This window comes from Coturnix japonica, chromosome 2, assembly GCF_054131305.1.
Source record: "Coturnix japonica strain WE chromosome 2, WE-NBRP24, whole genome shotgun sequence".
In the NCBI taxonomy this organism is placed as follows: Eukaryota; Metazoa; Chordata; class Aves; order Galliformes; family Phasianidae; genus Coturnix; species Coturnix japonica.
In genome coordinates this window covers 104,147,541-104,172,159 of record NC_140664.1, presented here as the reverse complement: position 1 = coordinate 104,172,159, position 24,619 = coordinate 104,147,541, and the positions used below count along the sequence as shown (strand labels likewise).

The window sequence follows — 24,619 nt, the reverse complement described above, 5'->3', positions numbered from 1 at the left end:
TAGTGAGGGTAAATAATCCTAGCTGTCTTGCTATTGTTCTTCCCTTTTACTAGGACTTTTCCTCTTCTTACTTGTTTTTACTATTATTTCTCACAATGATTTGTTTATATTAAAGTATTGCTTTGAGACTGGCATTTGGGTTGCGTCATACAAAGTATTGTTCAGGTGTAACAGTTTTACCGTGTAATTACAAAAGATGGATCAAGGATAGAAAAAGGAGGTAGCTGGCAAACATGAGATGTAATACATTATGCTGTCTAGAAAACAATCAGATAAATTTTCTGTAGAGGTTGGAATCTGAGTCTTCTGAATTTCAGTTGAATGCCTTATACCCATAGCACTCAGCTTCTCTTGCAAAGTAGGACATAAAGCTTATTTCAATAGGTGAACACAACTGTAATGGCTTGGCCTCAGGAGAGTCAATATCATGCATTAGATCCACTGCAGACAAACATTCAGTCTATTTGTGTCACGTTCAGTAGGTCTGGCTTCTATGGTTTGTTGCCAGCAGATTTGTTCAGAAAGCTGTAGAAAAGAAAATAATCAAGTGGAATCTCTTTCTGCTATGAGGGAAATTATGTTGGTGCAGAATATTGGTTTATTATTCATTTAATCCAAGTGGGAAAAAAAGAGATGGTCAGAAGCAGGCTGAGGCTGAAGAATTACCCAGAGAACTACATACAGCCAAATCATTTTGGCAGAGCACCCATGATTTAAAGAATAAAAATATAGCACCACTATCAGACTCTTTCTACCCATTCTACTATTTACTAAATATGGATAGATTGGGTGTTCCCTTTGGTGTGTCTTTTACCAGAGCTTTCCCTCTGAAATCTGATCTTTGGGGTTTTTTCTTTCTCTTTTTGCAGTGTTGAGTTCTACTATTGATTTGCCTCCTCATAAAGGCAAAAAAAAGTAAGTCAACCAGGATGGAAACAAAAGAAATACAAGTAAACCAGAATATGCTGCTTCTTACTGAAAAGTTTGGGTTTTTTTCCCAATTATACGTTCTCACACTAGACACAAAACTAACCAAAATGCAACTGCTGGCAGCACTAACCCAACCACTGTATTAACTCACTATGGGAAGTGTCCTATAAGACCAGTTCATCTGTTTCTGTTCTATGGAAAAAGCCTTTATCCTACCACTGGTAATCCCATAGAGAGCAATGGACCTTGATCCCCAAGAAATTCCTTTATTCTCTTCCATGCATCCTCTCAACAGTGTTACTGAAAACACTTCGGAACATTGCTGTTGTACCAGCTATTACTAGGGAACAAATACCAAAGCCAACTATTCTATCAGTAAGTAGACAAAACTCTTCATCTCATATTAAACTAAATGAAAGCAGCTCAATTAATTCATTTAATTTTCTTCCAAAGAAGTGAAAGTTAGGAGAAGTACATTGTTAAGCATGTATAAGAATCCTCACGAGTATGGATTTCCACATCTTGATTTAGTAATATTTTTGCTTCTTCTCCTCTCCCCAGTTCACCATTCCATACGGCACACTGCTGAGGCATGGCTTGATGCAACCATCACCTCACAGTTACACACCAGCACAGTGACACTCCCGAACTATCAACTTGCTCAGTAATACACACATGCAAAGAACAGACTTCAATCATTTAACAAATAATCTTTGTGATTATTTAAGAAATACCTCAGAAATGTGAAAGCTTACAACCACAGACTGCACTCAGCTTTGCTTTAGGGCTGCCAGTCCACTAATCTTGCTGTTGGTGGTGCCTTAATCAAGAAGAAACAGAGTAGCATCTGAGCAATATTTTAGAGGCTCACTGCTGTTACAGGTGCAAATGCTCAACATGAAGCCAAATTTCATTCGCTGCTGAGGAAGAAGGAACGCAGCACACCCAGGGACACAGCCCTCACCCACAGCAGAGGGTTCATCCTGAGGCTGTCTCTGTTTCCCAGAGGACACTGAGCGTGCACAAGTCAGTAAATACTACAATGAAAAGCGGGCAGCCCTGGCCGCTGAATGACCCTGCACAACCTCCATCTGCCAGCACAGCATCACACGCTGCACCGTCTGCTGGACTGGGAACACTGAATCAGGTTACAACTAATCTTCTCTGTGTTAACCCTGATTACCTTGTAGCTTGTCCCCAGGTTACCGTCAGTGTAGAAAGGCAGGGACAACATGCAGAACAAATAATTTATCCTTGTAGTTTAAAGTGCTTGAGCCTTTCAGTTTACTTCCAGAGCTAAACCAATGGAACAGCCATCTGCTGGTGGAAATGGCAGCTACTGACCCCTCCCAAAATTCACCACTCCCCTTCACTTGCTCAGTTTATTCAGTCCAAATCCGAGAGATTAGAGAACTAAACAGGCAAAGAGCCATATGCTTCTCTTTATAAAAGTTAATTTTCCACAAATATAGGTCACCATTACAGCAGCCCAATGAGCATCTCTGCTGGCAAGGAAGGGGACAGGAGTACACAGCTATGAGAAGAGAAGCACAGAAAAACCTTTCATCAGGAGCCAATCATTAAACCAAGTGGGTGTATGAGCACCACACCCTGAGTGAGGGGTACCACAGGAAACAACCTCTTGTTTTCCATACACCAGCCATAACGCTGAGAGAAAACAGATGTGGAAAATATCCTTACCGATTCACACAGTTACTTGACTTTCTTGAAACCATCAAGTACGTTCCCACCCCCATGTTTTGTCTTTACTTGTGCCAGACAGTTAACTATCTTACAAACTATGCCCCAGCTAGTTCGCTGGCCTCATAGGTAATGCATGCAAAACAAACCAAACAACACTTGCACCCCACTCAGGTAGTGCCAGAAAAAGACTGAGATTGGACAACTTTTAAAAACAACGGAAAATTATTAAGGAAGACATCCTACAGTACAGATAGAGCCTTATTCAATTTCATTTAAGACAATGAAATGAGAACAATATTAACTAATTCATTATAACCAGTGATAATTGCTTTCAATTAGTTATGCTAACTCAGTTACATAGGAAGAGAGATGCATTCTAACAGTGTTGTTATGCAGAATAGGACAAGGAACGTTCCAGGAACCCTGTCAGAAAAAACCCACATGATGAAAAACAGGAGACAAAGGAATTACCACAACAGATTTGATCTGTGGCCCAGTCTGTCTCAGATGACACAAGGTCATAAAGCTTCAGAAGGTGAAAAAAAAATCCAAAATAAACCAAACCGCGAAGACATATTGAAGAATAAATTATGTCCATAAATTACAGTTTAATGTTTAAAAACACTCTTGAAGAAGAAGATATCTTATGTTCTTCATAATATTTATTAGCAATAACTACTGGATGTGGATAACAGATACAAAGAGCTTTGTAATCTAACTAGCTGCTTGATTGATTGTGAACTGCTTCCTTAATCACCCTAGTGGCTGAGTTCCACTACATAACTATGTACAGAACTTTAACCGGCTTGAGCTGGATAAAGAAGCAGTAGAAGATTTTTGATGTCGTTGTTAGATAGGAATTTATCTAATACCATAAGCTGGGTGTGAGGTCAGATGAAAAATCACTCCTTAAAAGAGCAACTATCAGCATAGTTATGAACTAGAAATGCATTTCCAATGCAGTCAGATGTTGGCTAAGAATGCATCAAAGAAGACTAAAAAGTTCCCAAGATGTACTTCTACTTCTCTAGTCAGATGAAAGCAGAGGACTGGGCTGCTTCCCTCTCATTTTCAAGGGGCATGGATGTTAGAAGAGTCACCACTGGGCACTACAAGCCTAGGAAATTCCCAGTCTATGAATATGTACAGGCAACATTTGAAGAGTACTTCTCACAAGTTCTATCAACAGAATCAATATGGAAATTCGCACATTTACTTGACGTGAAAACTTCCAAATGCATGTATTTTCATCTTGAACTTTGATTAATCGCTTCTTAGAAGATTCTCTGAAGATAAACTAGGATTCCAAATGAAATTCCTGTTTTCCCAACAAATGGCAACATAGTCCTCTGCTTTTCCCCCTGCACCAAACCAGTACTAGGGAAGCCATAAAAGGCCAGGCCTGTTTTCACATTCTTGGGCACACACAGTGTGAGACTCTGGGCTTTTTTCCAGATTGTATCTTGTATCCGTAATTTCTGCCTAATCCCACAATGCCAATCTGCAGCACAAAGGAAAAGTAGATTTCTGAGGGGTAGATAGCAGCCCTGTATCAAGAATCATATGCAGCTGTATAAAATTCTTGCTGTTTGCCCTGCTTATCAGGCAGCCTTTGGGGGTCTGGAGACACTCGGAACCATGAGGGAGGGTTTAGTGCCTTCTGGACACACACATAGGTGAAGGTTCAAAGGTGGGAACAACACCATTAGAAGGAAGGTGGGAAGGTCCCCAGCAACACCCTTCTCTACAAATTAGAAAGACAGAGATTTGATAGGTAGACTGCTTAATGGACAAGGAACTGGCAGCAATATCATACCCAGAAGGTGAGGCTCAATTGCTCAATATCTGGATGGAGATTAACAACAAGTGGTTTCTCTCAGGGCTCAGTACTGGGACCATTGTCCTTTAATATCTTCATCAATAACATCAACAGTAAGTTTGCAGATGACAGCAAGCTGTGTGGTGTGGTTGACAAACCTGAGGTATGGGAAAGAGACCATCCAGAAAGACCTGGACAGGCTTGAGAAGCCTAGTGCAAGGTCTAGCACCTGGATCGAGGCAACCTTTACTACGAATACAAGCAGAAGGATAAAAGGATAGAGCACAGTGCCCTGTTGAAACCATTTGGGGGTAAGGGTGGATGGCAAGCTGGGCATGAGCCAGCAATGTGCCTTCACAGCTCAGAAAGCCAACCATATCCTGGGCTGCACCAAAAGAAATGTGGCTAGCAAGTAGAAGGTGATCCTGCCCCTCTATTCTGCACTGATGAAGACTCACCCAGGGTACTACACCCAGATATGGAGACCTCAGCAGGGCAGAGATGTGGACCTGTTGGAGCATGCCCAGAGCAGGGCCACAGAAATGATCCCAGGCATGAAACATCTCTACAGGTACAGGCTGAGAGAGCTGGGGGTGTTATGTTGGAAGGAAGGGATGCCATTCAGAGGGATCTCGACCGGCTGGAAAGCTGGGCTCAGGTGAACCTAATGAGGTTCAACACAGCAAAGTGCAAGGTTTTGCACTTGGGCCAGAAAAACCCCAGGCACCTGTACAGGCTGGGAGGAGTGGTCCTTGAGGGCAGCTCGGCAGAGAAGGACCTGGGGGTCCTGATGGACAAAAGGCTCAACATGAGCCAGCAGTGCGCTCTGGCAGCCCAGAAAGCAAATGGGATCCTGGGATCCATCAGGAGAGGGGTGGACAGCAGGGATAGGGAGGTGATTGTCCCTCTCTACTCTGCTCTTGTGAGGCCCCATCTGGAGTGCTGTGTCCAGGTGTGGAGCCCTTAGTACAGAAAAGGCATGGAGATTCTGGAAAGGGTCCAGAGGAGGGCCACGAAGATGATCAGGGGGCTGGAGCACCTCCCCTATGAGGACAGGCTGAGGGAGCTGGGCTTTTTCAGCCCGGAGAAGGTTGCGGGGTGACCTCATTGCAGCCTTTCAATACCTGAAGGGAACTTACTCCCAGGAGGGGAGTAAACTCTTCGAAAGGGCTGATAATAGCAGGACACAGGGAAATGGTTTTAAGTTAAAAGAGGGAAGATTTAGGTTGGATGTTAGGGGGAAGTTCTTCTCTAGGAGAGTGGTTAGGCCCTGGAACAGGCTGCCCAGGGAGGTTGTGGATGCCCCGTCCTTGGAGGTGTTCAAGACCAGGTTGGACGGGGTCCTGGGCAACTTGATCTAGTAAACGTGTATGTTTGGTGGCCCTGCCAGGCAGGGGGGTTGGAGCTACGTGATCCTTGAGGTCCCTTCCAACCCGGGTCGTTCTGTGATTCTGTGTTCAGCCTCAAGAAGAGGAGGCTCCAGGCAGATCTGAGAGCAGCCTTCAAGTATCTAAAGGGGGCTGTAAGAAAGAAGGGGACAGACTCTTTAACAGAATTTGTTGTGATAAGACAAAGAGGAAGGGCTTCAAACTAAAAGAGGGGAGATTTAGATTGGACATAAGGAAGGAGTTCTTTACAATTGGGGCGATGAGACACTGGCACAGGTTGCCCAGAGAGGTGGTGGATACCCCATTCCTGGAAACATTCAAGGTCAGGCTGGATGGGGCAGCATGAACTGTTCATTGCACAGAGTTGGACTAGGTGACCTTTGAAGGTCCCTTCAAACTGAAATGATTTTCTGACTCCAGGGCAGGAACAAAGCAGTCCTTACCCAAGAGGTGTTACTGTGATCTTGCTGGGGGAGAACCAGGTGTGGACATGACCTCAGGCTGCTGGATGGCACCCAGTACAAACCAGTTCCCTGTACTTTCCATGTGTTATTTATGACTAGGCAGGCCTGCCCCAGCACCCGATACCTTCAATGTGTTAGAACATAGAGCATTCACATGCATTCTTAAATGCTAATATCACCTTTCAATCTTCCCACACCTTTGACATCCTTGCATCTCTCTGTGACTTTAATCACACAACACACTCACCATCACAATATTCCTGACCACACCACGAAGCTGCAGCCCGACTCCCCGACCTTCCCCACCCCCTCCCAAACAGGGGCCTGCATCTGGCCCTCGGGACACGGCCCAACAGCCTCCCCCCCAACACGGCTGCCATTGGGGCACCCTGCCCTGCCTCACTCACTCACTCACTCGGCAGCTCCCGCACGCAGCCTCCACCACCGCTTCACCATCATCGGGAGCGATGTCTCAACCGGCGGCCAATCGCATATCCTGTTCTTCGGCAAGAGACGAGGCAGCGGCTAATCGCAAGCGCCGTGTTGGGAGGCACGAGATACCCTTAGCGACCGCCGACGCCTGTCGCCGTTGCCATTGAAACGGGGACGCCCGGCCGGCGCGGCAGCCCGGCTATAGAGCACGAATACAATAAGGCGACTCATTGTTCAGTAGATTTTTATTGCTTTTGCCAACTTTTCGAAACGTTACAAAAGATAATTTTATTCTAGCGGTAATTAAAAACAACGGAGGCTGGATCTTTCACATTGAAGACAAGTCTGAGATCGGTGTTTTCTAATACAAACCGAAGATCAATGCTACGTTTGGGATCCCGTTATAAAATAAGAAAAATGGCCATTAGAAAAGCAGTCATACAAAGGTGGGAACCGTACAGTGTGTGCTGACACCTCCACCATCAGCACTGAGGTGCTGAGCCTCGGAAGACACAGGAGGGGGCTGTATTGCCAAGGGGTGTGTGCTGAGCCCCAGCCTTGTCACATAGAAAAGGGCTGGTTTTTAACCTCATTATTCCAAACAAATGCCAACAGATACTAAAATTCAGTATGAAAATGTCTGTTTGTTTGTTTTTTATTCAATGCCAACTAAAAAGTTCCTATAAATTCTCCCTAAAAAAAAAAAAAAAAAAAAAAAAGAAACACAAAGAAGTTATAAAATAAGACGGACTTAAAATCCTAAAGCGATTCTCATAGCACTTCCATTGACTCAAAGCTGTGTGCTTCTAGTCTTAAAATCTGCTGTAAAATAAATTACTGTTGGTATAAACAAAGTATTTCACACGTTCATACTGTACTTTATATAATAAAATTTTTACCTAAATGAGTAATTAAAACATTACTAATCACAGAAAGCAAAAGGAAAGGTAAAATCATCGTGATGCTCATCTAAGAGGCTACACTGTGAACTGAAGATCATGAGTCGTTTATCTTAGATTTACAGAACGTATGTACAAGATAATCCTTTAAAACTGTGCAGGCTCTGTGACAGGACGCCAGTTTGTCACATGTGTATATTACAGAAGCTGAACCTGCCTGACACGGGGCAGGAACCAGGAAACTACCACATAAAGACAAAGACGAATGTGAAGCAAATGAAAAGTGATGGGAAAGCTTTCATTACATACAGGAAAAAATAGGAGTAAAAATGGCCTGTACATTTGGTTGAAAAACCCCAACAGGGCACTGAGTTCTACCCTAGGGACCAGACCACGACAAACTTGGCAATTTGGAACATCTCACTAAACAATAATATATTCTGTTGCAGCTGCAAAACTAATCTAGGAAGGTATCATTAACTTGGGGGTATGTAAACAGAATTAAAGCATGCCGTTGGAACACATGAGAAGTATTGAGGAGGAGTTTTGTAGAATTTAATTTTGTTTTAAAAAGACTGTATTTTAAGTGAAACGTTTTAGATGATAATTTAAATGGAGTGGTCAAAATTAAGACCTTTATGTAAACATTCATACTTATAAATAAATTAGGAAAAGAAAAAGGGAAAACAAAACGAACTAGAAAAAGAAACAACTGGGGACTTCCTGAGGTGGCTCTGCAGCCAGATACACAGTAGCACTAAGCTCCATTCCGGAAAACCAAGGCATCTAAAACAAAAAGTGCAGGACTGTTTATTTACCTCTAACTGCTGGAATGGAAATACATTGGCTTAATTTTTTATAGGGCTTAACCCCTATGAAAGAATCAGTGCGCAGTTACTATCACTGCTCTTTTGCACCTATTAAGGCAAAATTTATCTATATACAGTCCACAATATCCTTAGCTTTACTTCAACTACGCAGTTTTAAAGCAAAAGTGGTATACAGTGAGCAGTAAATTACCTAACTGTAAGTTATCCATGGGTTCTTATGCACTCAACACCAGGTTGTCTTCCGTTCACATGGGGAAAAAAGTGCAAGCGGGACATGCTGTTAACAAAGAACACTGGAACTAAAGGTCACTGTAAACTGGTTTGCAAATTATGGTATTTCTGGCATTGATGAAAGCATCTACAGAATTAGAATTAAATAAATACTGCAATTAGACTTGTGGGCTTTGGTGGTTCGTTTGCTGTTTTTAAACTTCACAAGAAAAACACCTGCTTCCTGCAATATTGGCCATTCATTAACCCTTCAAAAGCAGAAGCCAGATAAAAGTTGTATAGCACCAGGGAACCCTGATTTCTGGCACTGAAGAGTTAAAAATCTAAGTGACATATAATCATCTTCTGAATCTTGGAAACAATCATAGTGCTGTGAATATGACGTACAAAATGCTACTAAGAAGAATGGTACAGGAGTATCATATTGTGGATAACACTATGTAAACTGCTCAAAATAGTACTTTTCTTCTTAGATTCACCAGTCGCCAGCTAACAGCCAGTAACTGATGAGCAGATGTGTTGGGTTGTTTTTTTTCTTTTGAATAATGCTAACAGTTTTGGGCAAGCGCCTGCCACACTTTCATTGCATCTCGGTTTCACTAGAGGGAAAGCAGCTATTTCCTGAAAGAGAATATACTCAAGCTAAGGCACAAGCTATGCTGTCATCTAAGGATAAATGAACATCATCCTATAGAGGTCATACACGGTACTAGTCAGATTAGTATTGCAGATCTCACTTTCTTTTCCACTGAGCCTTTGTCATGAGAGTTTGGGTAGGATCATCCATATTGCTGTATGCTATTATGTATTTTCAGTAAACTGCCTTATCAATTGAGTCAAACGGAGAAAACAAAGAAAATAAAATACTATGTTGTGTGTAACAGTAACAGTTAACAGCCCGTATAACTTAAGCAATGTCTTCAAATATTTCTTCTTATTCCAACTGATGGGTTTGTTTTCATAATATATGATTATCTTTCATCTCACTGTTACTTGTCTGAAGGATACCAGAATTCCAGCTCAGGTGGTACTTCCAGATGAACAACACCTTCCTCTAAAATCTGCTTCTTTTGCATTCACTGAGAATTTTACCAAGATGTCCACAGTAAAACTCACAAATCTACCAAAACAGAATTAAGCTAACAGGATGTTCTGGTTTGAAATGTGCACAAATTCTAATTAAAGCCTTTGTAATACATCCAGAAAGGGCTGGCAGAATCTAAAAAGACCAATTCAGAAATACAAGCTAAAAACGAAAGCATAAGGCAAAAAAAAAACCAAAACTTTAGTAATGGAAACTGCAGCAGGTAAGTGATCAAGGTTTTCATTTACACATAAAATTCTCATCATCTCAGATTTTACACTGCTAAACACTAAACCTCAAAAACATAAGTACAATAAATGCACTTTTTAATCAATGCATTTTTAATCAATGAACCTCCAAAATCCCATTTACGTCAATAAATGAATAGTTACTTTTTCATTTCCAACACGATAAAATTTTATACTAATTAAAATAAATAAAATGCTTAAAATAAGTTGGTGTGCTATCATATATGCCCTTTACAATGAAGAGAATCAGAACTGTACACAGAAATACCACAAGCAATTCATAATCCATAAAATAATACTGATCATAAACCTATTACAGAGTTCAACTGTGGCTAATTTAATCGAACATATAATAAATTCTAAAAATGAATTCAACAAGAAAGATATTTTGATAAGGACATGAAATACTCTTAAGTGTCAGTCTTAGAGATGAGTTAATCAGTTTTTCAGTCAACGGAGAGTTTAAATAAAAACAGGTAAAGAAATCCAGAGTACTAGTGTAGCAAGTGAAACTTCCTACGGAACAAATGGCAGCCTATAAATTCAACTTATGTTGTGCAAACACGGATTTCAGAATGGCAAATACTGACTTGGGATTGTAACTACAGTTACTAAAACCATATGGCTACCGGATGACAATGAAAAAATTAGGGGTATATATTTAAAAATAGCAGAACAGGATATTTACATGTATTTCAAGGGTTATTTTGCCATCTGACTTAGGGCCCTAGGCTTCCTCTGTAAAATGTGAATGACAGAATTCAAAACATATTAGCATGTAGTGGAGACAGAAAGCACAGTAGTTCATGTTAACAGTACATTAATATTTGATCTATGAAATCACAAAAAAAAAAAAAAAAAAAAAAAAAAAAAAAAAAAAGAATACCCTGCAAAAACAAGCAGTAATTTCCTGCATGGAAAACAAACTTCTGTAGCGCACATTATAAACAGAGGTATTGCAAAATTCTAAGCAACGTGGACCAGTAATCATCAGCAAAAGCTGATTAAACTTTTACGCACATACTGATTATTGAAAATAATATGCATTCATTATAATATTCCTATTTAAAATGAAAATAAAATTCCCAATAAAATAAATAGCTGAAGTGTGATTACCACTCAACTGATCTGTAGGAAAATCTTCTCATGTCAGCATATCTACAGTTCCCTAAACAATGGCAGAATTAAATACATGTATTTTACTGGAAATCACACTTCAATGGTATAATATCCTACAATGATATATATATACACACACACAAGTACACACAATTCCCCCTCTTTCAGTTCTATAAAGATGTTTCAGCATCCACGTATTTCACAACAGGTGAATCTTCCACATTTATTTTCACGCTTTCTGGTTTCTCAGGGCTGTTGAAAGCAAAGAAGACCATTTAAGATATTTTATTTAAGATACTGTTCATTTCTCTCAAGGTTAGTCATCAAACATTTTACACTCAAGAGTCAAGATAGTACTTCATTCAAGTACAATTCATATCCAATGAAAATACTATCTAAGCCAATTTTTAGAAATCTAAATTAAGTTGGGCAAATATCCAAACCCACTAACCCAGTGGATGATCCAAGGAGCAGTGAAAATGCTGTACTTACCTTTTATTCTCTCTGGCATTTGTAATTTGTAACAATTTCCATGCTCTTATACACTCTAATAAAGGTTTTAGATCCCTTATACCCATCAGAGCAGCATACAACCGTATTAAGTAAATTAGAAGTAGCATTCAAATAGTAATAATGCACTTAACAATGTCCTTAGACATGTTTGATTTCAGAGCAGAGAGCAAAAATTATGCTCAAAATCAAGTTCCTTGCAAGTGAAAAGTCCATTTATAAACCATGTATGCTTGTTATCTGATACATACTTCAATAAATATGAGTACAATATTTAGCTACCGAAGACGTGACAAACGTTAGAAAACACGTGAGTAATTATAGCTACCTCAGGTTAGCTCTGGTTACTTTGGCATTCTCAGTACTCATGGACAGAGCCTTCCACTGTGCAGTTTTGGCCATTTCATCTGATATGTTTACAACTGAGGGATCAACGCTAAAGAACAAACATACTTTCTGGTTAGTATTCAATGCCCTTCAAAGACGTTATATTGTCGTCACTCATAAATTACATCAGTTGTGCCTTCTTTCAATATTTACACAGCCACAAGTTGAATTCATCACTTACCACAGTACTTCAACAAAAACTTAATGATTCACTAATGCTACCTTAATCTCATGCTATCATCTACAGTTTGTCACAGACAGTCACAATCTGTTAGTGGTATCTCATTTCTAAATTATCTCTTATTTAAGACAATTATTCTGCATATTTATAAATAATAAAATGAATCATAGAGTTCTGTTAGGCATTCATACATCAGAATTATTTTAAGTTATTTAATTCCAGTAAATGACCATGCGCAAAAAAAGTAAACATTAATAGAATTCTGGAAATGGTATCTCAGATCAGACTAAGAAGTAGCACAAATTTGAATTACTTGACTTTTTTTTTTCCCCTACTGAAGTTCAGTATCACAGGTGGTAAGCTTTCAAAACTTATTTTGACCTTTGCCTTTCACTCATTTACAGGTAAAGCAGACTTCAGCATCCCTACTGACAACACCTAAGCTTCAGAATCTACTGCAGATGTGTAAGACTACATCAAAGCACCACAGGAACATGTCAAAGGCTATTTTTCACTGGGAATCCCCACAAGCTGCAATACAGTGAAATACACAGTAAAAACACATGCAGACAATTGATGAATTCATAGTTCTACCATGAGAGCAATCAGCAATTGCTCAGTTAAAAAAACAAACAAACAAACAAAAAAAAACCTGCTTTTGCACAGTCATCACTTCAGTTGCTGAAGTTGGATTAAGCCTGTTCTTAGAGCAGACAATAGGACTGAGCAGGAATATGTATCTAAACTGAAAAGCTGCCCATTGCCAAGCCAATTTAGATGTTATACTAAAGGATTTGATTTAGTGGGAAAATATTGGTAGTAGGTGTACAGTTGTACTAGATGAGTTTGGAGGTCTTTTCCAACCTTGGTGATTCTATGACTGGATCACTGTACTGTACCCAACACCTGATTTTTAATCTAGGAATTTTTAGAATTAGGCTTGTCACAACTCCCAGGTGTGTTGAACGGCTGTAAAATACCTAACAACTAACCAGAATACATCTCTAGTAAAAGACACATACTGAGGAAAACACCTTCCAGTGCTGCGAAACTGCAGCACTTCCTCTTCTGGAAGAAAGATGACAACCCTGCTGCCATCCAATGTACATTCAGAAAATGACCTTCTTAAGCAAAAGACTGCCAGCAAAACAATTTTTTAATGTCACAGAAATTCGCCTTCACTTCAATAAACCATTGAAGAACTGCACATTTAGACTACTGCTGAAAAATCCAAGTGGCTGGTAAACACATGGCTCAACTGATGCTATTAGTTGCTTAATACTCAATATTTCATGCACAATAGCACACAAGTATTCTACAAAAACTGACCAATGAAGCTTCTTCACCTTGAGAACAGCTGGTTGAAAGGGAGTCATCAGATCTGTTCAAGACGGTCATGTAAATTTATAATTAAAGATGTTTCCACCAAAAGATAAAAAAAATAAACAAACCCACAAAACCTACTACCAAAGCACCATGGGATATGCTTTAGTATTCGCTAATCAAGGCTGAGTTACTAGCTTGGAGGAAAAAATTAAGCTCCTACATGACCAATTGAACATGAAGGAAATTATCACATTTGATAGAACTACTTCTAAGAAGACAGACATCTTATTATACCTGTATTTTAGAGTTTTTACAGGAAAATTCAAAACATTTCCTTCTCCATACTGGAGGTGTACGCTTTCATTGTCCTCTGTCTGAAGCATTCTCTCTGCCTCCTGTAAATTCGAAGTAAACATTTGATAAAATTATTCATACAGCAAAAACCAAGAAGTTTGCACACTGACAATGTATTTCCACAGAGTTATGGGGCAAAACACTTCCCTGTAGGTACTGCAGCACTGAAACTACGACGTCTAGCTAAGACTGTAACATTTCTAAGCTTAAGAAATTCACGTAGCTGGTGTACAGCCTGTTGATACTTTCACTGAGAAGTCATACAACTATTATTCAGTTTTACATTATTACCAACTAGCAGCTGGTTTTAACCATCGTTCCGCATACACACACAAAGAGAACGTCCTTCGTAAAGTAAAGCTTGCTACTACTTAAAGCAAAGATTCCTACTACACTGTTTTTCTTTCTTGCTACTACTTGCTTGCTACTACTTAAAGCAAAGTAAAGATTCCTACTACACTGTTTTTCTTTCCCATTCATCCATACCTGCCTTCAAATCTGAGGAATGACAGAAGTAACAAAACATGCTAAGAACCACATTGTTCTATTTTGCTTACTAACTTCACGAAGAAGAGTCACAATTCATAACATCATTGAAATAGCGACTTGCTTTTAATAGCCATTAACTGTTGCTTAACCAATAAGTTTCATTAGTAAAGGATTTCAAAACATATGCTTCCGTAAAAAAATTTTAAGTGCTACTAAGTGTTCTCCATTAATTTATAACATGTTCAATTTGAGTATTTGTATACTTACTGCTTTCTCCTTTTTCTTTTTGTCGTCTTCTTTCTTCTTTTTACTTTCTGGCATAAGATCATCAAGCCAGCTAAGCTCTCTTTTGGTAAAACATAAATCCATGAGCTTGCGAATGAATACTAATGCTAAAACCTTAGGAGAACCATAAAAGGAATAATTAACATTAAACTACTGAAATGAATATTATCACACACTTTCAGTACATCCAGCGTTTTTAACTGTAGCCTTTTCTCCTTGTACCAGTTTTATCTTACTGCCAAGTTAGATCATTCCCCCTATTGTATTTTTCACAGCTGAACTGCTAACTTTCAGGAGTTCACATGTTTCAAAAGTGAACACCTACTGAAGTTTGCTTCTTATTCAGTCCTTTCCCTCATAAGGTAGCGAACACATTCTGAAGAGATGTTGGATGCTGCACACACTCTTGGCAAATGATTAACTTGTAGAACAGTTAACTTACCATCATAGGGAAAACAACAGCAGCTGCAGAGGCCTTAATGACCCACAAAAGAACTAGACAAGTGAGCTGAATAACTGTGAAGATATGGACCTTCCAGAGTGGCACATAACGCAGATATATCAGGTCAGGTTGATGCTTGGCAGGCATTCCAAACAATTTTATACGGTCAAAAAACTGCAGTGAAATATAAAATCATCCTTCAGTTAATGATTTTCTTCCTCTCCAGAAGGAAATATTTAAATAAAATAAATTTTAAATTAAAAAAAAAAAAACATTTTTAGGAGACTCTATAAACAAGTTAATCCTGATTAAAATACTAGCAAAAATCCCCAAATATTCAAGGATCTAGGGTCTCTACTGTTTGTTTTCCCCTCAAACTTTACTAGCATAACATTTTAGAGTATCTCAGAAAATTTACTATTCCGCTACACTACTGAAGGAATAGAAGCAAATGAATTAAAGACAGTGGTAAGAACAAACACTGAACGTGATACTTTAGTTATTATCCTACATCCTACTCAGACAATAAGGGTTAACTTTATTGATTCTGATGTAAAATAATGTCTTACATTTTCCTTTTCACTTAAGCAAAAGCAAACTGTTCCATAAAGTCAGATTTTACCTGAATGCCTTTTAATGAAGACACTCCCATGTAAAGAAAGACACCATACAAAACTGGCATTGGAATAAACTGCAGAGGAAAATAACACCAATGGAGTTACTTGTAGAATCAACATGATACATTGATACAATTTAGCAGTTTATATTAGTGAAAGATGTGAACCAAATTATTTTAATACCCATTTTACTTATGCAAAATCTACAAAGGCTAGTGCTCTATTTACAGAAGGAATAACTGCAGCATTGAAAAGCAAAAATAGCTGGGAGCTACAGAAGGACCTGTGTCATTTCCCCAGAGCTAATATGACTGCTACCAGGATTAAAAAAGTCATTCAGAATCGACAGCCCATGGATTACATTTTCTAGGTTGCAACCAGTGTTTCTATTAATGCTAACAATACTGGCTTAAAGTTGCTATTTGATATGAACAACCATACCGGGACAACAACTTCACAGAAACTCTCTATGAAGTTGCATTTTTTTCCTTGCTAACACAGTTTTTCCAGAGCACATGAAACAAAATGAAACCATAAACTATAATTTTTTTAAAGGCTAAGTTTGCTGTAAAATCAATTTAAAACTTATTAAGATAATGCCATTTACTGATTTCAGTGGCACCTACATCAAACACGAGCAGCCTACACAAAGCAAGTAAAGCTTACTTTGCTCCCAAAGTGATGGAAATTCTGAGTAAAGAAATCTTAATAGAAACTGCTACCATCAAGCCTAAACAAAAGCCTTCACAGAAACTTAAAATAGCATGGAATAAAACTATGCCTTAGGGATTAATTACTGTGTGTACATGTATTAGATGGCATCTTTACCACGTGCAATGAAATTTGACATGCTAGTACTTCATTAGCATGAATTTCCACTGAATTAAATCAGCATACATTCACGCACGAACCAAAAACATAGAGTCTGCAGTTCAAGGTATTGTCCTCCTTTCTTCTTTTGAACAATAACATTCACTCACAGTGAAAATCAAAAATATTTCATAGAATGAATGGTAGTAATCTCATTGAGATTGATCCCTTGATCCCATAACAAATGCAGGTTTTACTTTCCAAGAATCAGGTGCTAAAAAATAGGGTAAACACCAGGTTCAGCAATCAGCACCTTCAACTTTTGAGCAATAATAAATCCATTTTAGTATTCCTGATTTTGATTCTGATAGTCTCTGTTATACAGCTGAGCTCCTGGTGGCTTTTCTACCAGAGACTGTTTGATCTAAATATTTGGTTATAAATACCACCTTATTGTTTTCAAACCCCTATTGTCTTTAACTTGCACAAATGGCCAGCTATTTTTATATTTTTTTATATATTGTATATATGTGTATGTATTTTATACATGCTTATTTATTACATAAAATTACAAATAATAGTTTGTAATTAGAATTGCTAAACTTCAGCTGTATGTTCACAGGTTTATTTCATACCACCACCTATTCTCACTCAGCTTAGAAGATGACTGTTTGTGAACTGAGTCGTGATCAGTCTTTGAAAAGATTTTACAAAGTTCTTTAAAGATATTAGCAATTATGCACTTTATGGCATAACTGCTATTTTGTCAGTTAAAAGACGGTTGTGGTTTTTTTATTTCTCTCTCCTGACTGCTGGGGTTGATGCAATGGAAGCTCACTGAACTGATATAAATTTGTAGAGAAAATGTACACTGAGGCCCTAATTTGACCTGCAAAATCTCCATTTCACAACATTCTGAAAGATAATCTTTACATTTTAGACCTCAAAAGCAGCTTAAAAAGGTAAAAAAGAAAGAAAAGGAGGCAATGGCATTTCTGATTATCACTTCTTGTGCTATTTCTGCTTCACTGACCATATAATATTACTTCTGCTCAAGTAACTTTATCACACTCCTTTTCTCCCTCCGCTTCTATGTTCACATAAGAACTACATAACTATTTTAAGTAACACAGACTTGGATATCTAAAAAAAAGCAATAGGAAGAAAATCATGCAACATGGACAAAGGTTGCTTTCTTTTCTACTCACTATACTTTCAGCCCATTCAGTTTTCCCACATCTCCCTCCACTGGCTGTTTCTATTAAATCAACACCTGATGTTAAAAACATAGTTTGACAGAAGACCTAAACACATATTATTTGATGTAATAAGATGTAATAACATCACAAAATATCATATCCCAGTAAGAAAATACAGGTATTTTGTTAAACCTCCTACCTTTAACACAGAGGTCATGAACACTGACAGCCCCATCAGGACAAAAATCATCAATCCTGTCACTCGCTGCTCCCGGATTCCCAAAAACTTTGGTTGCTCTCCTGGTGCAGAACACTCAGATTCAACTTTCAGGCTGTTAACATGACTTATAGACAGGACAGTTGCTGCGACAAACCACGGTAAGCCCATAATGGAACATACTCCCAACATAATACCAACCATGAACAGATCAAGATGATAACCACAGCCTTTCTGTGAAATCAAGCAAAGAAATGAATCATTTGATAAACTTTATATGATGCGAAATTTATAACTAACTTGGTAAATAACATTTATATGGAAGTAATAGACTTTTAAAGTGCCTGTAAAATTACAGTCACTCTATATTAGTCAATACACCCACTTATTTTTTAGCTGTATGTATTGCAAACTTAAGACTGGATCTGATTTAAAATAAACCTGTCTTATACAAAACTAGAGTTTAGTGAAAATGGATAGACTTTTACCTTCAGCTTATGCTCTTTTCTGTTTATAATAACAGCTGTTATTTGTTGATCCATGAAAATGAGTATGGTACAAAGTAGAGCAGGAACAGCAGCTACCAGGAGCGTCCACCAAGGATTGCCTCCAAGAGGGTCTATGAACCATCCTCGGTCTTTATGTGTGGGCTGGAAAAAATAAACAAATATTCACTAAAACAAAGTACAGATTTCATTACAAACATTACCTTACAAACATCACCATGTAAAACAGACTCCTAAATACAAGCTTTATTTTTTTTTTTTCCCCAGTGGCTTTGACCTAAAGATTGACTAAATGTTAAATATGAGCGAGATATGGGAAAAAAAAAACAAACCACCCATCCCATTCTTTGATTTCTGCGCATTTGCAGTAAGGACTACATACTTTTCAGTAATACTACAGCACAAAGCAGTGTTTTGTCAGGAAAGACTATTCAGAACAGAAGGGGGAGATTACTGAAACTACAACACAAGTCAAAAAGTTAAATTCCTGTTTTTATTTAATACTACTGTTCCACTGTCTATGAAGCTGCAAGCATTTAAAAGGCATTTTTTGTTTTAAAAAAAGGCTTTAATTCTTACTTCAAATTTCTCTGGAACATGAAGCTTAGGAGATGGCACTCCTACAAGATAGTCAATCAAAACCATGATTACAATTGTCAGAAATACTGCAAAGTCACTGATCGTAGAACGCACCTATAAAGAAAAAAGCTTGTGTTAACTCTCTTGAATTATAATGATGAAACAACACCAACAGAATCTTCTTCCCTATGAACAGGGAAGTCTATTATACTACATCACTGAACATTACATGCATTTTATTTTTATTTTTAAATTTAAGCTGCCTGCCAGCATAGCATCAAGTTGAGTATTCTGTACAACAGTTCATCTGGTAATCCCATCTAAAGTTATCTAGAACAAGAAGCAGACTGTTTCATATTAACTTCTTCCACAACTTTCTATCCTCTCAGTCTGGCTGAAAGGAGGGTTTATCACAGCTAGTTTCCTGCAGCATAATTCAGTGAAACCACTGGACTGTTCTGAAATCAATGATAATACATCTGATGTTCAATTTGTAGGGGAGGGATATCTTCCAACAAATTCAGGTTACCGAAGGCGATTTTGTTAAGCATTAGGAGCACACTGTAGGTACAAGGTGAGGTCCAGAGAAGATCCACCCACTTTATTTTGCCTAAAGAGATACACTGTATAAATCAGTCCAAGGACAATCATCATATTATCCTCTATTAGAAACAGTAATCCCCCTCAGGAGCAACTCAACACACTTAAGACATCATCGGGTTGGGAAAAGTGACGAATTATTCTATACGACTAGGCCAGGGAACTGGGAAAACAATTCCTCCAGATGATATCTGCCAATAGTCATTAGTATTAAAGACAGACATGTTCAGATATTCTCATATTCAGAACATTTTATTATAATGGCAAAAAAGAATACTAAGCACTGAATTTTCAGCAGACAATTTAATACCTTAATTTTCTTAATTAATTTAAAGAGAACATTGCTTACCATTTCCTTTTCTATCTTAGAGGAAATACAGTTAAAGTTACACTCTCAAAACAAAGTTCTGAAGCAAAATAAACAAACTGAACCCTTCTAAGCTATATTAATGTATTCAATTTCAATGTATTTACTACAAAGTAACAGTCATCTTTAATTATAATTACCTTAGTTGGGAAATAGCGTTTGGTCTTGAACTGCTTAAGGAAAGAGGAGAGGAAAAATGTTGTAAAGAATAATATGACAGACCAGAAGAGAACATCTGGAATATATGGTCCATGATGGCCACAAGCAGATCCAAGAAACACACCATGAAATTCTAAACATTCCTGCAAAGAGAGAAAATCCTTAAATTTCTAAATTTTCAGTCATTTAAGCTACTCACACTTGTAACCTACCAACAGCAGATACACATAAAAACCTTCTCTCCTCCATCAGTATCTCATCCTGAAATGCCAAAAAAAAACCCCCTTTCTATTCCAGAAGAGTCACAGTAGCAATTATTCATTTTTTTCAGGATGTCAAAAAGCACCAAATAACTTTTTTGGTTTTTTTAATCACATTCACCTCATTTCTATTCTATTTCTCAATGCATCAAAGACTGAATATGTAAATAAAGGCTGAGAATTATGTTCAGGAAAAGCAGACTACTCATTCAACTTGCTGGACATATCAATCATCCTCATCTAAAAGGCTCACTGAAAGGCAAAGGGAAGCAGACACAAAGCACAAGGAAAGATGAAGTCAACAAAGCAGGAAGTAATATTTCGACAGCCTAGTTTTTAAACAGGCTTGTTTATGAAAATAAGTTATATCTATGTAAAAAAATTTCCCAACAAAGAACTAATTTGGATTTTAAGTGCCACAAAATTTTGCATCAGTTCTGCCTGAGAAAATTAAATTGTTCAAGAGAAATCAAAGTTACATCAGATAAATAACAAAATAGAAGTTTTAAATACTATGTTCACTGCCTTTCTGGGTAATTACAATAGTTGAGGAGCACACGGGTAGTATGTAGATAACACTACAGATGAAATCCCAGTATAACACTGAGACTTTTAATGGTATTTTTGCTGTGCAAAACACATTCTAATTTCAGTGTAAGCTCCAGATTCAGAGACCAGCAGATCTAAAGACATGTATCTGCTAGCACATTTGAACTTCAATTTTGACCTTCGCATTTTCTTAAAAATATTTATCCATCCTTTTCAGGAAATAAAAGGAAATTATCTCCTGCTCATTCTGCTCATCATATTCATCTGCACTTCAGGAAGACGACTGCTCTGCCACAAGTAATCAGGTGGCTATCCTCAAGCAATCATTTATGATACTAGAATTTACTGTCACAAAATAAATTATCCAAAACAGCACAATGACGGCTTAGCATTATGGGAGCAATAAAAGAACTGCAAATACAGCTTGAAAGAAAACAATTCATTCTATGAAAAAGTAACGAGATAAGAAATATTAATCATCACAAGTATTATGTGTTGTGAGATTTAAGTTGTGTGTGTGTGTGTGTGTGTGTGTGTTTGTCTGTGTATGTATAAAAACAAAGAGACTGATATCTGCCTTTTAGATACTCACAGTTACTGTAAGGTTACTCCATGCGATAGTTTCCACAGATTTATTCATCTTCCCCCAAGCCTTTAAGGTTTCATTGCTGGGGTTCTGAGGCTCAGAACATACACATCTGAGGGCAAGGAAGGGGGGGAAAAAACAAAACAAATGATATGCTTTTAAGTGCTGTCCCATTTACAGCTGGGACAGAGCTCATTTCTTCAGACTGTCTGGTATGATACTATTATGTTTTGCTTCTAGGAGGAAAACAATGCTGATGACACTAACGGTTATAGTTGCTGCTAAGCAGTGTTGTACAGAGCCAAGGCCATTCGCAGCAGATGGCCTAAGGAGGTGGGAGGGAACAGAATAAGGACAGCTGACTTAAATTGGCCAAAAGTATATTCCATATCATATGGCTTCGTGGAAAGTTTTCAAGGGAATGGGGGAGGGGGAAGAGGAAGGAAGAAAAAAAAAATGGGTCTCATTCAGAATGATCTTGGGTCCCTTGAGAGCAGCCCTGAGGATGGAAGCCTCTGCACACCACATGTCCCATGCTCCACTGCAGGGTAGGGATTTGGTGCTGCACATAAACAACAAATACATTCATAGCCAGGATGTATCCCAACATTCTATGAAAGAAGCGAAGTACAAGTCTTCTCCTAACATAAAATGAACTATGATTACAATGGGGAGGTGATGAAGAGGTGCTGAGAGTCACAAAGAAGTGACCGCACACAAGATTTTATAGACTGGATAAAAAAACTCAACTTATATCACTTAAATAATTAGAAGAAACAAGATATTGACTTAACTATACAACTCATGTGCCAGTTGTTAAACAGACTAACAACTGAAAACAAAGTGAACATATGTAATTCACATACTGTGAAAGTGGTATCATTTGGATTTTTTATTTCATTCATTGTAGATAAGATGCATAACTCCCACGTCTATCAAATATGAAAAAGGTACATTTAAATTGCTTGCTTACTGCGTTCCTTAAATGAATTGAATAAAAGGAAATTCTAAAAATGTCAAATATCCCTCATAACTGCAAGAGAAAGCCACAGTGTTTAAATATGTTAACTCCTTGTTTTAGCACATTTCCATGCCTCTGCTGCCTGGAAATAATCCCCACCCAGATGAGGGAAGCCATCATGATTTCCTGAAGTGGCAAGGCAAAACTCCTGTTTAGTTAATGGAACATAAGCTGACCTTTAATCAAGCTGCAGATAAATCAGGCATTGTCACAGCCCCTCATCCCTTTAAACCACCCATAGCTAATAGAAATTTCAATTCCACGGCACCCTGAATAGAATTGTTCAGAGATTTCTCATGCTCCTGCCACCCCCAGCATTCCTCCTACCCTACCACTAAGAGGCACACACTGCAGTTTCATAAATGATATGTCACCATACTACACACATTTTCATTATGTATTGTACTAACAGATACGAACTTGATACTTACGAATATAAAGTCAGTCTATCCAAATTATTGTGCATATTGAAGGCATACACCTCTCCCAAATGAAAAAGCTTTTCCAATGCCTCATAAATAAATATGATGCATATAAGCGCTGCAAAAGCTTCCTCAGTAAATCGAGTGATGTAACAGACAAGGCTGCTGGCATCTGTTGCTACAAGCACTATGCATAAAAATGCAGTCCACAGACCAATGCTTGTTCGTAGGGAGAGGTAGGAAAGCCCGTAATCCCTGTGTAAAAGAAATCAAAATAAAATAATTAACTGAGTCTAAAATTATTCATCGTATTCTATTTGAAAATAGATGCTGAGGCCAAGCTCTGCAGGTATTCACAACTTTTCTCATCCCTGATGTTAGTTTTGAAGAAAGCTGAAACTTTTATCTTCCCCTGGTGCTGAACAACACTGCAGAGTGTCTCTAGGACTGAGGGTGCAACAGCTTTTCCCAGGAGCATCACAAGGATGCTCTGTCCAGAACAATTTGACAGTACTTCCCCATGGGCAGGTCAATCCCTGTCTACCACTGCAGAATCAAAGCCAATATTCCCACATAAAAGGAAAAAGAATTAACTTCTGACTAAGTCCCACCCACTTCATTGCTGGCTTTCCCACCACCGCATAACAGCCTCAGAGCTTTTAGAGAGTACATGCTCAGCTCAGTTTCTTGTCGCTGCCTTTATATCTTCATGGTCATCTACTTTCAGAACATCTGCTTTCGGTTATATCTAAACAGTCTCTTCAGTTACACAGTTCATCAAGGTAATGCCAACATCACTACTTACCTGCAAAATTTAAATAATATTTTTTCAAATACTAGAACTGGTCCGGTACTCCCCAAAATAGTGAGAGGTTGCCCAGCAAAGAGAGAATAGGCAATCCCAGTTAACGAGGCTCCAAAGAGGGATTCTATTGCACTCTGTTCAGGGGAAAAGAAACCGCTTTGACTATACTGCCTTTCAGATTAGCATGTAGTGCCACATCTGCATAAATACATTTTTAAGATGCATTTACATAGAAACAAGACAAGATGTAAAAATATTACAATTAATATCAATGTTTGAGACACTGTTAAGACTGTTTTGCAGTAACAATACCAAGGACAAAAAGGTTGGAAAGCTTTGCTCTTGAGAAATATAAAGCCATCCAAAACCATAAGAACAAGTTACTAGTCCTGCTAACTAAGGAGGAAAAACATACCAACAACTACTACCAATTGAAAAACAAAATTACTCAACACATGGTATACGGAAAAAGTTCTCTCTCTCTCTGTAAAAAAATGTATATGTATACACATCTAAATACAGATACATATCGCAACACACTTGTACTAAAACACGACACAGTGTGCTGCATCAAGCCTGCATCGGTCAGCCAAGCATTACAAAACGAAACAACAAAACAAAACAAAATAAAATTGACAAGGTGGTACAGGGGAAATTACTGAACAATACTGGTTTTTGTATACATCACACCATAAATAGATGAGCTGTAAACCAATGTCCCACCTGGTAATGCATTTCTTTTAATCAAAGAAAGATGTGTATTTTAGTTCTTGATTTTCAAGTTTTACTGTAATATTTAT

The 24,619-nt window shown here is 38.1% G+C and overlaps 2 protein-coding genes across 24 annotated transcripts in view; both read right to left on the bottom strand.

The window, feature by feature from the left end:
• NEK10 (NIMA related kinase 10) overlaps positions 1-6,891 on the bottom strand; it is a 77,792-nt gene extending 70,901 nt beyond the window's left edge. For 10 of the 15 annotated variants that reach the window (XR_014942952.1, XR_014942951.1, XM_032442359.2 and 7 more), the window contains exon 1: positions 6,721-6,891. The gene's annotated coding sequence lies outside the window, so the exon portion shown is untranslated. Of the gene's footprint in view, positions 1-6,716 lie in introns of all 15 variants that reach the window. The other 5 variants (XM_085538352.1, XM_085538355.1, XM_085538356.1 and 2 more) reach the window with 3 other exon arrangements.
• A 73-nt stretch (positions 6,892-6,964) lies between these two features.
• SLC4A7 (solute carrier family 4 member 7) overlaps positions 6,965-24,619 on the bottom strand; it is a 78,143-nt gene continuing 60,488 nt past the window's right edge. For 7 of the 9 annotated variants that reach the window (XM_015853940.3, XM_032442356.2, XM_085538342.1 and 4 more), the window contains 13 exons: positions 23,820-23,953; positions 23,024-23,269; positions 21,578-21,683; positions 20,158-20,319; positions 19,051-19,164; positions 18,454-18,615; positions 17,948-18,199; positions 15,745-15,813; positions 15,123-15,296; positions 14,663-14,794; positions 13,847-13,947; positions 11,987-12,094; positions 6,965-11,400 (listed from right to left, as the gene is read on the bottom strand). In XM_015853940.3, coding sequence (XP_015709426.1) covers positions 11,319-11,400; positions 11,987-12,094; positions 13,847-13,947; positions 14,663-14,794; positions 15,123-15,296; positions 15,745-15,813; positions 17,948-18,199; positions 18,454-18,615; positions 19,051-19,164; positions 20,158-20,319; positions 21,578-21,683; positions 23,024-23,269; positions 23,820-23,953 — 1,842 coding nt within the window. In that variant the 3' untranslated portion in view covers positions 6,965-11,318. Of the gene's footprint in view, positions 11,401-11,986; positions 12,095-13,555; positions 13,608-13,846; positions 13,948-14,662; positions 14,795-15,122; positions 15,297-15,744; positions 15,814-17,947; positions 18,200-18,453; positions 18,616-19,050; positions 19,165-20,157; positions 20,320-21,577; positions 21,684-23,023; positions 23,270-23,818; positions 23,954-24,619 lie in introns of those variants that run through there. The other 2 variants (XM_032442355.2, XM_085538346.1) reach the window with 2 other exon arrangements.